The following is a 15,229-nucleotide window of genomic DNA, read 5'->3' as shown; positions in this document are numbered from 1 at the left end:
GTCCCAGGAAAGGATATAGGATACTTTTTATCCCGGAGAATATACGGTTTCCGCGCGATAAACGATTTCTGGCGGAGTTGTGGGCGAATCTAGTTCGGTATAAACAAACAAACACTAAACAACTAAATTGTTCCTCTATATAAGACGTATTGACTGATGCTTATTCTAATTTACAGAGGAGCAGACGACAGGGCCGCATTCGTGTCCCTCCTCAAGGAGCTACGCCTGGCCTTCGAGGGTGAGGCCAAGACGTCAGGCCAGCCGCGCCTGCTCCTCACCGCCGCAGTGCCGGCCTCGTTCGAGGCCATCGCCGCAGGCTACGACGTGCCTGAGATCGCTAAGTACTTGGTAAGTTGGCATAGTCGAGAAATGAGGTACAAATCCTAATATTTAAATAAATTTAAAGTTCTGTGGTTTGTTTCGCAGTTTGTTTGCTAGTCTGTGATTCTACATAGACGATATAGTCACTATAATTATATCAATATTCAAATTTTATTTCAAGCTGTACACGCATTAGCTTGAAATGACCAAAAATTAATTATAATACGAACTCTTACAAAGTAACAGAATACGAAGATAGCCTCACATAATAAAGTGACATAATGACAACCAAAAAACATTAAGCAAAGATCAAATATTATTAAATATCTTCTTCAAATACTCTAATAAGGCGTTTAATAACAATAGACATTGCATTAAAATGTGGGGCTAACCCCACAAGATAAAACAAACGCGCTCAAGTTACACAAATTCCTTAGATTTAGATTAAGATTAAGTACAATGTAACGGCGCCTTAAAAACTAATGTCTTTGTTAAGGCAACGTAATATTTAGATTAGAGATAATTTGGTTTAATCTCCACTAACGAAGTTTTAGGTTCTCATAACTGTTTGCTTAAAACTCTATTGTTATCTGTGTAATGTTTGAATCATAAAGTTAATATACCTAGCGGAATAGAGCAACAATCTCGAGCTGTCAAACGAAACCGAAATTGGTTTACATCTGTGTGTAAAATATGTGTATATACAGGGTGTAACAAAAATAAGTGATAATACTTTAGGGTGTGTACGTGTTCCTTGTAGAGAGTTTACTGTGAAAGTAGCAGCGCTGAAAGACCAATTTATTTTTCACTTTTGTATGGGGAAACTCATGACGCTCGGGCCCTTGCCCATACAAAAGTGAAAAAAAATTTCGTCTTTCAGAGCTGCAACGTTCACAGTGAACTCTCTACAAGGAACGCATACACACCCTAAAGTATTATCACTTATTTTTGGTACACACTGTATACACTTACACAAGCATGATTGAAAATGAATTCTATGAGATTAAATTGTCAACGTGCCGATAAGTGCCGACTGGACGTAAAAAAATAGTTCTGGTGTCATGTATCACACGTCTCTTTTTACCACGCCGTGTTATTGATAGTGACATCTCGCTTGCTCAGGCGGGCTAGTTCACATCAAAACAAGACACTTTGCGATACGAAATTAAAATCGTCAAAATCGCGTCGTCAGTTTTTTTTATTATCTGACCAAAATGGGTATAAATTATATTGCGAGCTGAAACGATCAATTTTTGTCCCTGATAAGTTCAAATTAGGATAGCTAGGTAACGTACTGCCAATTTACCTCCTTGATCTTGAGGTAAACACGAAATCACTAAAAACCATCAAATGTACTGTGAGCACAAACCAACAGAAATCCCTATGTCCATTTAAGCTGATCGCACATATTTTGTCAGCACCGTACGCGACGTACGCGTCGAAGATACTAGGCGAGTACACGAAATGCGGCGCGTATGGTGTGGACGAATGTGTAAGGTTTCACAAATCACATCATTTCATACAATGAATTCTAAAATGCGGCGCCTTCGGCACGTACGTCCTGCTAAATGTGCGATCACCTTTGGTCAACACATCACCTTTTATTTCAGGATTTCATCAACGTGATGACTTACGACTTCCACGGGCAGTGGGAGCGCCAGGTGGGACACAACAGCCCACTGTTCCCGTTGGAGAGCGCCACCAGCTACCAGAAGAAGCTGACTGTGGTGAGTATCCGGCTCGAAGGACCATGTCCAGTATTTTCATTTTAAACCTTATCACTGAGGAATTAAGGTTGATTATTGTTATCTGTATTCGATCGGCTATTGCAGTTAGTGGGTAGATATATAGGTCTAAATTCTAGGTAGTGGGAAAGGCAAATCTGGAAAGGTGAGATGAAATGTCTGTATAAAGATTAATATGCTGATTGATGATTTAAAATTATGCGTGTTCAGAGCATGCGCGAATGTTCCTAGACTATAATCTCTATATCTCAGATAGGTAAAGTAGATAAACTTTCTTAAAATATCTAAAAAAAAAACTTTTCTATCTTTTAGAAAAATAATCCAACTCTAAGGAGAAAACATATTTTCACATTTGTTATTCCATATTTTTTCACTCAAGCCATTTTTGCAAGTTCCTTTCTATTTACACTCCACTTGACCTCGATTCAACTGCCAAATGAATTTAAAAGTATTTGCTGTGAGGTCAGTGGGAGAAATTTTATGCATTTTCTTCTAAAAGGCATAATCCAGAATCCAAATTCACTAACTAATAAAATGTAGAATTTTCATTAGGCGCTGACTTTGCTACATTGTTCAGAAATAAAATAAACCTCCCCTAATGGGGAGGTTAACCTCTTACACGACGTCTTTTACGCTCGTTTGTAAAAAAACGTCGTGTCGAACGCTCAGCAAACGGAAGGAAGCCGTTTTAAGCTTTATATCTGCCAAAACGCGATGAAAACTCGCAGAAGAGGAGCGCATAAGAAACGCGCGTCGTCAGAGTGCAAAAAATACGTCGTGTGGAAAGGCTCATAAATCACTACATTTAAAAAAAACACATCAAAATCGTAGTGAAGTTTCAAAATATAGGCATAAATAGATAGCGGAAAACTTTGTTTAATACAATGTAGTGATGGTCTAGAATTCTAGATAGTGACAATGCTCTATTTAGCATACTACTAAGGTCTTGTGTGCGCTTAAATGGATAGATTAATTGCTTCTAAGCGACTTTATGGACTTGGACAAGTTGAAGCTCAGTGTCAAAGGAAGCTGTTACATAGCTTTACACCACTTACACAGACATATTGTGTAAGTGTTGTTAGGGTTAATTCAGACCGCAACGCGACCTTAGATGCATTTGACATTTCTAAATTTGTATAGATTTTATAGATTTGCAAGACGTCTCATGCAATTGAAGTCTGTCAAATCCATACAAATTTAGAAATGCATCTACGCATCGCGTATCAGTTTGAATTGACCCTTGTGGCGATTAAATTCGCTAGATTTGCAGGTCATGCAAACTATAAACTAAAATAGGGATGTGGAGATTTTTTTATTATTGAAAAAGTCTGACAAATATTTGATGAACGGATGTAGAGACAGCGACATTAATAGAACAGTTATATAATTTTTTAGCTCTTTAGAACCGAAACACTTAAAAATTATAGCATTGTAAAAAGACATCGAAAATATGACGATACTCAATTTGTCATAGAAGGCAGATCTAGGGAAGTATTTTAGTGATCATAATGATAACTGTTACGATTTATGTAATAAGTACTGCTACAAATGTAACGTATTTTAAATCTTCCGGGAGCAGTAAAATATATGAAGCGATAAACATAAATGAAATAACGTCCGTGATGAAAGTTTCATAATGTTTACAGAATTATGTATCGATACGGCGTTAACGAATTTATCCCCGTCCGTCGGAAAGCCCGTAAATATGTAATTTAACGAGTAATTATGACGTTATTAACGAGTCTTGTTTCATTAATTTCGTACATTCACGGGAAATGGAAAGGTTTATTACTTTACTAGCTGTGCCCCGCGGGAGTTTATTAGGGAAAATAAATTGTGATATTTTCCCACCGTAAAATGTAGCCTATGTGCAGGGTGTCAACTAACTCCCTAAACAATTTTATTAAAATCGCTCCAGCTGTTTTGACGTTAAGAAGTAACAAACCTACAAACTCACAAACTTTTGCCTTTATAATATTAGTGTGATAATTTAACACCATGGGGTAAAAGCATTTGAACAGCTGTGTATTCGTTACGTTATCGAATATCATATTACTATACAAAAAGGCCTTATCATTTACTTAAGATTATTTTTCTTTTTAAAATATTTTTACTGCCTTAAGAAGCTGATACTATAATCCAAATACCTAGCTTGCACTGGTAATAAACTAATTTTTCATGGCATCATTTGTCGTTCCCATTTTAATCCACACAATCTTTCACAGGACTACTCCGCCAGGGAATGGGTGCGTCAAGGAGCTCCCAAGGAGAAGCTGATGATAGGCATGCCGACGTATGGACGATCATTCACACTCATCAATGAGACCCAGTTCGATATTGGTGCGCCTGCTTCTGGAGGAGGTAAGGTTTTGACACTTGAGTCAATCTAGCTAGAAATTAGGATCCTTCTTGGTCTTCATTTCAATAAAATATGATGAGAAAAATATATTGGTGCAGGATTAAGAATAACACAGACAAACCAAATTAGGCAAAACACTGAATATTTTGAAATAAACCCTTTTGGTACAGTAAGATTTCGTATATATAAAGGCTTGCCTACGTCTCTAACTGTAAGCTATAGTTCAACTATTTCGGTACTATGCCACCACCACTGCAACCGATCATGTGCTTAAAATGGTTAAAAATTACACCCAAAAGTTTTATGCTCAGGAGATCCAAAAATATACTCAACTAAACTGTCATAAAGATTTAACCATAACCTTCACCAGGTGCCGCTGGTCGCTACACCAACGAGGCTGGCTTCATGTCCTACTACGAGATCTGCGACTTTCTGCGCGAAGACAACACCACCCTGGTCTGGGACAACGAGCAGATGGTGCCCTTCGCGTACAGAGGAGACCAGTGGGTCGGCTTTGATGACGAGAGATCGCTTAAGACCAAGGTATTGGTTCTACATACGTTTAGTTCGCTACCGTCTACCGTCTTTCAGATTTCATACAAACCCAATTAAAGGAAAACCTTTTAATGTTGTCATGAGACACATCTAGAATTATGAGCTACCGCTTTAGGTTCTGCCAGGCTAAAAAAAAATTAAAAAAAAGGTTATGCCACGATTCCGTAATAAAACTTTAGAACTCAACATAATTTTGATGATAAAATTTTCATTCCATAAATGACTGTTTTCGCCAATTTTAAATTATCATTTCAGGCTATAAAACAACCATTTGTAACTACATGATGCATTTCCATTTCCAGATGACCTGGCTCAAGGAGGAAGGTTTCGGTGGTATCATGGTGTGGTCCATCGACATGGATGACTTCAGAGGATCATGTGGAACCGGCAAATATCCCCTCATCAACGCCATGAAGCAGGAGCTGGGAGACTACAAAGTCCGACTAGAGTATGACGGACCATACGAGTCCTATAACCCCAGTGGACAGTACACCACCAAAGATCGTAAGTAGAAACTTTTAACATTTGAATCTGGCAAATCAATCGTTGCTTTTATTTGGTTTATACTTTATTTATTGTGTTGTGGGACGTCTTCATGTTAATGTCTCTTCAAAATTTTCTTAAAATGAAAACGTATTTTTTGTAATAAAAAGACTTGGTCCGTACTGATCAAAGACTTCTACTATTGGTTGTTTTTTGACTTAGTTCATCATTTTTTGTAAACGAGTCTGCATCTATTCTTTGCCCTTGTTTATTTCTACAATACACTCCTTATGTACTTCTTCCGATTATATTTTAAGTGTTAGTCCTATTCTAACTCTTTCGCTTTCAGCCAACGAGGTGACCTGCGAGGAGGAAGACGGCCACATCTCCTACCACCCCGACAAGGCGGATTGCACCATGTACTACATGTGTGAAGGCGAGAGGAAACACCACATGCCCTGCCCGCAGAACCTGGTGTTTAACCCCAATGAGAATGTATGTGACTGGCCCGAAAATGTCGAGGGTTGCACCCACCACACACAAGCGCCCGCCTCCAGATAAGTGGCTGGACTTGCGACCTTCAATCAGAGGATTTATAAAAAGCTGAATGAAAATGAGCATAGCCTACCAGTTTTATGAGCTCGAACCTGACGAGCCAGGTCAGGGTAAATTGTTGAGAAAATAATGAGTTTAGTAGTCGAGTCATAAAAACGTTGGTTAAAAGTATGAATTAATATTTGGCACGATTTGTAAAAAGCTTCATACAAGTTTATTCAACAATTTCTGGTTTATGTATTGTTCTCGAGTTGAAGGTCGTAGTCCTAGTGCATTAGAACTTTACAAATTTAGTTTATAACACTGCCAAGTTCGAACCGTCCACTGTCGAAATTAGATAGCTTTAGTTTTTTCTATTTTTGTACGAAACTCTCATACTGCCAATCCACCTGAAGATTAACCGAAATATTTATTAACATCGTCTCCCTCATCGCATAGAAATGTTAAGTTTCCATTACACTTGTCCAATTTTCAGAAATTTTGATCTTGGATGAATCCTTCACGTTTCTCTGCAAATCGGATGAGAGTAATCGAAGCTTTAGTGTGATAATATGTATAATAATAATATGAATGATAATTGATTTAGATTTATGTATTTAAAATAACTAGCATTGTAGTTAGACAACAATTACCTACGAATTTCGTAAAGTCGAATCGCAAAAAAAATAAAAATTGAGGACATACGTAAAATAAAATTTTGACGCTAACGCCCCAAAAATGTATCGTAAAAATTTTATTTTTATAACTAACTCTTAGATTAAGGATATGTTAAATAGCAAATTATTATGGATAAGATAATAATTTTGTTGCCTAATTATGATGGTTAGTAAATTAAGGCTTTTCTCAAAGGTACACGATATTATACTAAAAAACTTGTAAAATTTAGAAAAAAAAGTGTATAATACAGATTATGATTTCAAATTCGTTGAAAGCACAATGACTGGAAAAAATACTCCAATAACACTCATTAAATCTAAACATTTTCGCTCCATAATTCGTTTCGAAACATATTTTATGTGGACGATATTATCATAATATTTAATATAGTGTATCTTTGCGATATAATTGTAAATTGTTAAGGCTTCAATACTCAATCAGCAACATCACTGCCCTAGTACCGTCCGCGTCGTGTCACACTCGACTGTAGTTTAGGCTTAAGTTGTGTAAATATTGTATCTAGATACAAATGAGATGTAAGTATTATTAAAGAGTTTTATAAATTACATGTTTATGTTTTATTGGCCTTGTCTACCTCGTACTTATACAAATCGAAACGTGGTTGTATAAGGAAACATAGTGTTTTAACAATGACATACTATGTTTTCTTATACAACCACGTTACATAAGATTTTAAAAGGACGATATCTTCTTGATAATTATTGATAGTCAGTACCTACACAAGTAAATGCAAGAACATATCGTATTCGAATGATACGCAAGGCTATTGAAATTAGAAGTAAAAAGCACTAAATTTTTAACACTTATCAGGAAGTGGTGAAATAGGCCCTTAAACTAATAACTCATGACATATCCAAACTCAAGATGACTTGATGCAGCTAAAAAACCTAATAGCGTAGTGGTGTAGCCCCTGACCTGCTATTGGCACTACCTGGCCCTGGCTGGATGCCAAGTGATCAGCCTGGTGAGCTACCGACAGTAGACATCATCATCAATCCGCTAAGCCGTCGGCAGGCAGCCAACTCGCTGAGGCAATTGATACTAATGTACGACCATGTTTATAACTGGGTGGGTTAGACATGTTGCATTCGATAGTATTGATTACGATATTATGTAATATGTTAGGAGCGTCCGTGGCCTAATGGGTAGACCTTCGGTTCGCACTCCTAGAGGGTGCAGGTTCGAACCCGGGTGGGAGGCGTGTACATATGAGACATTTTCAGATCTCAAGTACATAATACGGACGCTCGTACGGTGAAGGAAAACATCGTGAGGAAACCCGCACATAGTTGGTCCCAGACGTATTGACTAGTTCTTTCCTCTGGACTAGGCCGACTATGATGCGAGAATGCCATATGCGCTTGGGCAACCATACGGACATTTAAAAATCTTGTCCCAGGCACAACAGTATTTGGGGAGTGGTTACTTCGCTCTGAAAAATACCGTATAAATCATCCACAACGGATGTAAAGGCCTAGTTTTTTTTATGTAATAGGTACATATTATTGTATCATGTATGGGAATTGAGAATTTAAATAGCGCAGTCACATGGTGATTGTATGCCAGAAATTGTATCTTAAATTACTTTATAATAATATTATGGATAAGGAAAAGGTAATAATAATATTATAATATTATGAAAGAAGCCTTTGATAAAATGGACAATGAATAAAGTGGTCCCCACCACTAACGAGAGTTGAGACCCATATTGACTTATTCTCCATTAAATATACAGTAACTTTCATCAAGAGACAAATTAAAAATAAGCTGTCATTAAAAAGTTATGACCTTAATATCAATAGCAATATTTTTTGAGTGAAAATATTGCTATTGCTATTGATATTCATCTGTTTCAGTGAAAACCTAATAGGAAATTCCAAGCGACATGATATTTATACGTGGGAGAGCCATGCTTCGGCACGAATAGGCCGGCTCGACCGGATAAATACCACGTTCTCACAGAAAACCGGCGTGAAACAGCGCTTGCGCTGTGTTTCGCCGAGTGAGTGAGTTTACCGGAGGGCCAATCCCCTAACCCCTACCCTATTCCCTTCCCTACCCTCCCCTATTACCCTATTCGCTTTTAAAAGGCCGGCAACGCACCTGCAGCTCTTCTGATGCTGCGAGTGTCCATGGGCGACGGATGTTGCTTTCCATCAGGTGACCCGTTTGCTCGTTTGCCCCCTTATTTCATAAAAAAAAAGCGACATGATATAACAAAGGTAGAGTAGTTAAAATGTGCAATGGATCAGTTTTTCATTCCGTCATAACTTTTTACTCAAGTACAGGATATTTTTGGTTGCGGTCCAGTAATAATGATTCCGTATTTAGCAGACCATTACGTAAGTGTTATTTGGGGACATTTGCACCAAACTCAATACATTTTTATTACTTACATCTACAATATTTTTCATACAAAATAGTAAAATACACGAATTTTCATTCAGTCATAACTTTTCACTGACAGGGTATTTTCGATTGCGGTAGTATGGTTATAATGATTCAGTATTTAGTAGACAATTTTACTACTTATTATTATATAGGTCTCGTAAGTGGTGGAAATTTGGACCAGACTCCATACATTTTAAAACATACACCTTCAAGCAAAATGTTTTCAGACACGTATGTTTTTACACGTCGACGTCTTATATAAATTGCACCAGTTGAGTTTTTCGGTACTGCTCTGTACGACGTAGAAATAATGTACTAATGCCACAGTGTCAAGAATGTACAGTATACCATCTTCATACTAGACCGCCCAAATCCGGTGCACGCGAACTTAAGCCTGATTTATACTTTTTACTTATAAGTACAGTATTATTGTAAAAAGTATAAAACAGGATATTGTGTGTTTGTGACGTGGTATGAAATATTCTCTGGATGTACTGAATTGATTACCAAGATTTTTTTTTTACCATCAAAACCACGTTAACTATATGTGTCTTAAGTCTTAACATAATATTTTGAAACATTTTTCAAACTTCTTCAGGTTTTCAAAAGAAAATTAAAGCCAGGGCCCAATAATATTTTACACGTGGGAGAGCTATGCTTCGGCACGAATGGGCCGGCTCGACCGGAGAAATACCATGTTCTCACAGAAAACCGGCGTGAAACAGCGCTTGCGCTGTGTTTCGCCGAGTGAGTGAGTTTACCGGAGGCCCAATTCCCTTCCCTATCCTCCCCTATTCCCTTCTTTTCCTATCCCTACCCTCCCCTATTACCCTATTCCCTCTTTAAAGGCCGCCAACGCACCTGCAGCTCTTCTGATGCTGCGAGTGTCCATGGGCGACGGAAGTTGCTTTCCATCAGGTGACCCGTTTCCTCGTTTGCCCCCTTCTTTTATAAAAAAAAAACTGATATCACGTCATCGTGTGCACATTTAACTTGTCTCTGAGTTGTGAGAGAGCGAGCTTACTCTACTGTATGTATTTGTATTGTGCTAATCCTACTTCCTACTAATATTATAAAGGTGAAAGTTTGTTTGGATGTATAGATGTATGGATGTGTGGATGTGTGGATGTATGGATGTTTGTTACTCTTTCACGCAAAAACTACTGAACGGATTTTAATGAAACTTTACAATAATATAGCTTATACATCAGAATAACACATAGGCTACAATTTTAACCGACTTTCAAAATGGGGGAGGTATTATGTTCGTTTTCTTATGTTCAACGATTACTCCGTCGTTTGTTAACCGATTTTCAAAATTTTTCTTTTGGTATATAGGGTATCATCCCAATTTGGTATTATATTCACAAAAGTGGTGATCTGATGAAGAATCCATAAGTAATCGAGGGAACTCCTCAAAATTTATAGGGAAACATGTGGTGACTTCGGTTTCGTGAAAAGTATTCTAAGCATATGCTACCAACAAGTAAGATTTTGCACCGAGGTATACCTGGTATACCGTGGTTCGGAAGGTGCTGAGAGAACTCCTGATTCTTTATAGATACAAGTTTGGGAGTTTCGGCGTTGTTTTAAGAACAGAAAGCATATGCTACTATGCAAATTACATTCATCATCATCATCATCACTACCATATTATACCATGCATCGTCCCATGATTTTGTGCCTATTATTGGTACTTTTCATAGTCTTTTAGATCGAGACTCGAGTTTGTCAAGCGATCATTTAAAAAAATCTATAATTATAATATTATAAACCTGAAGAGTATGTTTGCTTGAACGCGCTTATCTCAGGAACTACAGATCCGATTTAAAAACTTATTTCTAATTTCAGTGTTACATAGCTAATTTATCGAGTAAGGCTATATTATTATCACGCTACGACTAATACGACCGAAGAAACTCCGGAAAATGTGGGAAAAACGGGGGAAATATTAGAAAGGGTTTATCTCACGAACTACTGGAGCATTTTTATGGCAATATGTGGCACATAATATGTACATATATAGAGGAGACCACGAGAAGAGAGTATAGCTATTTTTCATGGGAAAATGTACGGTTTCTGTAAAATTCCTAATTAACGCGGGCGAAGCTGCGCGGGACATCTAGTAAGTCATAAAAGCTTACTTTGCGGTTAACTTTCCTTTGTTTTGTATGATTAATTGATACAGAGCAAAAGTAATGCGTCCCAAGACTATTGTTTTATACATCCTTTTTCATTAAGCGTTCAAATTTCAACTCTAATCCATTTTAATAAAGCCAATTTCCCAATGCCGCTAAATAGTGATAATTTTTGATTATACTATACAAACTTTCCGCAACCTAAATTAGACTTTATTGTATAGAATTAAGGTTGAAAATTCTTTGTGTTACACATTACAAACATTTTCGGTACACACAATATGCCCTAATGGAATCAAATGTTAGATACATTGGATCCTTGTGTTTGCCTGATAATTTGTTTTCAGTGTCGAAATGACTTTCACCTCTATGTACTTTACAATAAGGTTTACTTTTCTTCTGGCTGGTTCTAAGCGTGATGAATACGCGTTCTTGCTTCATGATTCGGAAGCTCAATGGGAATTGTGAACATTTGACACTTTTAAATCACACATCCAGCCTTTTGTGATTTTTCTTTCATATTTGGGAACATTTACAGTAATAAATGTTATGAAATTTCTATCAAAGTACGTATTTAAGTTACTTTTCGAGTGTATCAAACGCATAAAAATATAATTGTGCGGTAAAAATATGTAAAGCAAACATTACAGCAAACTCTATATAGAGATTAGAGTATCTACCGCCCACGCCCTACACTACACGCCCTAAAGTACACTTAGTTTTGTTACACCTTAAATTTCGATGCTTGTGACCTACAAGCATGTGAGATTATGTACTACAAGCTTATATGGCACGCAATTCAGACAGAATCTATTTCATTTTACGCATCTGGTAGTCATCCAATCGATATTTGCTCTACAACCTATTTATTGTTCGCATTCCATTGATATTCTAACAATACCCGAAGCCATACACAGAACAAAAATGGCAGTCCATTATAACAAACTTCACTACACTTCAGTCGCACCGCTTTGTCTACTTCGCAACTAACTTCACTACACTGTGTTACCTTGCATCAATAAATGCTGATTGCGCACAAAACGCCTGCATTATTTGAATAGCAAATACGCCGTTGAAAAATTTAACGTTAAACAAATACATTGCTATTTGTTTATTGTAGGCATGTTTTTTAAATAATATTATAGAGCTAGTATTTTTGTAAATACAATAATATAATATTTAGATATACTTTTGCCCTTTCAGGGACCGTCTTTACATTGAGTCATTACAGATATCGATGCATTTATTATTATATTGCCGATTAAAAGCTGTCTGATGAATTACCTTACCGGTTTGTATTCGCTTTTATTGGTGCAGTATGGAGGGCATTGGCCAACATGAAGATTTTTAAATATATTTTTATTGCGAATTGATAGCGATTTTAAAGCCAAAAACCCGGTTTTTAGGCTAAGCAAAGGCTAGCCAGTATAGATAAAACCGATAGCTATCGGCCGGTATAATCTGCCTCCGTTAGCTGCAGGTCATAATCCTATTCCCTTTGTGAAGACGATCAAAGCCTTATAAAACCCTCCCTTTGAGCGCCGCAAAATATTATATTGAAAGCTAATGTTTATGTAATGTTTATTGGATTACTAAAGAATATTTCTATTTACCAGAGGAAGTGTAAACAGTAGTCATACGTCCGTATTTTCTTTTAAATATTTTAATTTAACATTTTTTTTTTTATATTTTAGGTTTACGCGAGGGTTTTAGAGATTCATAAATAATTGTTATTGGTATTGTAGTGGCGTCGATCGGAAACAATGATATTTTACGTTTTTTATATTTAACATCATTGATCGAATTTCGAAACATAAATAATATAACAGCCCCCGTAGACAAGTGGCAAAACGATAACGCTAACGCTAGCGCTACAAAATGTATGGATTTGACATTAGTATTCGCTAGCGAAGCGATGACTTATGTCAAATCGCATACATTTTGTAGCGCTAGCGTTAGCGTTAGCGTTAGCGCTTTGCCACTTGTCTACGGGGGCTGATGAGGCGCTTTGCAGACGACGGGGCGGGGCGGGCCGGTCAATTTCGCCGCGAACCATAGCACAAAGGGAATCCTATATTACCAACGCACACGGCGGGCAAAAAGACCGCGCCGCTGGTGCCCAGTGGGCACTAGTGGCGTATGTCCGCGGCTGCCCGCCGTGGATCACACAAACCAATTTACATCCAGTAACGCAGACGGCTTGTGCTTTGTGTACGCGGTGCGGGCAGCCGCAGACATCGACGGGCGTACTCGTACGTAGCGAATTTGACCGGCTCGCCCCGTCCCGTCGTTTGCAAAGCGCCTCATTTAGTGTCCGCACTCAGAGCTGCAGAGACATCCATACTTACCTACTAATATTATAAATTCGAAAGTGTCTCTGTCTGTCTGTTTGTCTATATGATGTCTCTGTACCTCTTAACGCCCAAACCGCTGAACCGATTTTGCTGAAATTTGGTATGGAGATACTTAGAGTCCCGGGAAAGGACATAGGATACTTTTTATCCCGGAAAAAATGTACGGTTCCCGCGCAATAAAGGGCATCATCTAGTATTTAGTAATATTATAAATCGGATTTAATCAAAAAGTTTAAGTCAGTCTTCATTAAGTAAGTTTAGTAGTAATTAAATCTCTCGTGCGTTCGTCAAAGTTTTAGAAAGCATACAAGGAAAATATGGCGCGTCAATTTAAGATAGGGAAAAAGTTGTGATTGTACCTTCTATAAATAATTTCTTCAAATTCCATTCATTTTTTTTTAAAGCAGTATATCTACTGTAATACTTAAGCATCTCGTACTTCGTAGTATAATAATAATAATAATAATAACGTTTATTTAACTTAAGACATCACATTACACTACCATAAGACAAAACACATTACAATAATACATAAAGAACAATAAAAGAAAAATAATTACAAAAATAATAGCATAATAATATCATGAAGAACGGTACAAGTAGTGCATTGTCATGTCTACGGCCAAAAAGGACACCACTCAGGCGTATCACCGTGACGTACACCACAGTGCCTGGTATTATGTGGTTCCTAGTAAACCGTCATCTGAAAACAGGGACGGATAAGCACTCAGCAATACATTGTAACATAAATAATATACAAAATATTATTTTATATATAAATATAATATATGGAATTCTATAAAAGTATAGCAGCTTGTAGTCCATTCACTTATTTTAATTTTTACTTTAAAGCACTTTATTTCTTAGGAATAAACATCAGTAAAGTAACTCTAGACTGCCGGTCTAAGGTGCGCAAACGAGAAAATTTTGTCTACATCTATGAATAATAAAAACTAAGGAAACGTAACTCCCATACTTCAATCTTACACACACTTAAATAATATGACAATAGCTACGAAACACTACATTGAAATTGACAAAAGAAAGCCGTTGACAATAATAGTTAATTACACAAAATTTTTGCATGTATTCGGGCCTCGTTTTTGCATAAAGTATGCATGTATTCAGGTCACATTTTGTAGAATCGGAACAACTTTTTTGACACAGTTATAACTATTTCTTAGTTTTTATTATTCGTATGTTTTCTCGATGTTTGATGGTTTGTCTCTTCATCTCTACTGACCCTAACGTGACATACATGTTTTCTCGTGTAGATCTGTCAAAATCTATCGACATAATATCAAAAAATGATTTTGACGTTATGTCGATATCGATAATACATATAACTACACTCGAGAGCGAGATAATATCTACAACGAGATAGAACGCGCATGCTAGACGCAATGGAATTTTAAAGTTGTTGTTGTGATAAGGCGGTGTCTTTAATGTAAACTGTTTCGGTAGATATGGACGTAAAAATATGCTATTGTGATTAAAATCTCTAGATTATTAAAATGCAAGTATGTAAAGCTTTCACGATAAAGAAAAATATTCCTTAACTAGATAACGCAAACATTTTTTCGGGATAAAAAATATGTCCTATACAGTTGTTCAAAGTACTTATCTGAATACCAAATTTCAGCAAAATCG

The 15,229-nt window shown here is 37.0% G+C and overlaps 1 protein-coding gene across 1 annotated transcript in view; it reads left to right on the top strand.

Annotated features, from left to right (window-relative positions):
• LOC121732489 (probable chitinase 10) overlaps positions 1-7,239 on the top strand; it is a 101,273-nt gene extending 94,034 nt beyond the window's left edge. The window contains exons 14-19 of the mRNA XM_042122387.1: positions 177-348; positions 1,932-2,048; positions 4,292-4,427; positions 4,796-4,968; positions 5,283-5,484; positions 5,813-7,239. Of these exons, the coding sequence (XP_041978321.1) occupies positions 177-348; positions 1,932-2,048; positions 4,292-4,427; positions 4,796-4,968; positions 5,283-5,484; positions 5,813-6,024 (1,012 nt within the window). The 3' untranslated portion in view covers positions 6,025-7,239. The remainder of the gene's footprint in view (positions 1-176; positions 349-1,931; positions 2,049-4,291; positions 4,428-4,795; positions 4,969-5,282; positions 5,485-5,812) is intronic.
• Positions 7,240-15,229: the final 7,990 nt, after the last annotated feature.

This window comes from Aricia agestis, chromosome 12 (assembly GCF_905147365.1).
Source record: "Aricia agestis chromosome 12, ilAriAges1.1, whole genome shotgun sequence".
NCBI lineage: Eukaryota > Metazoa > Arthropoda > Insecta > Lepidoptera > Lycaenidae > Aricia > Aricia agestis.
This window is presented reverse-complemented; position numbering and strand designations above follow the sequence as displayed.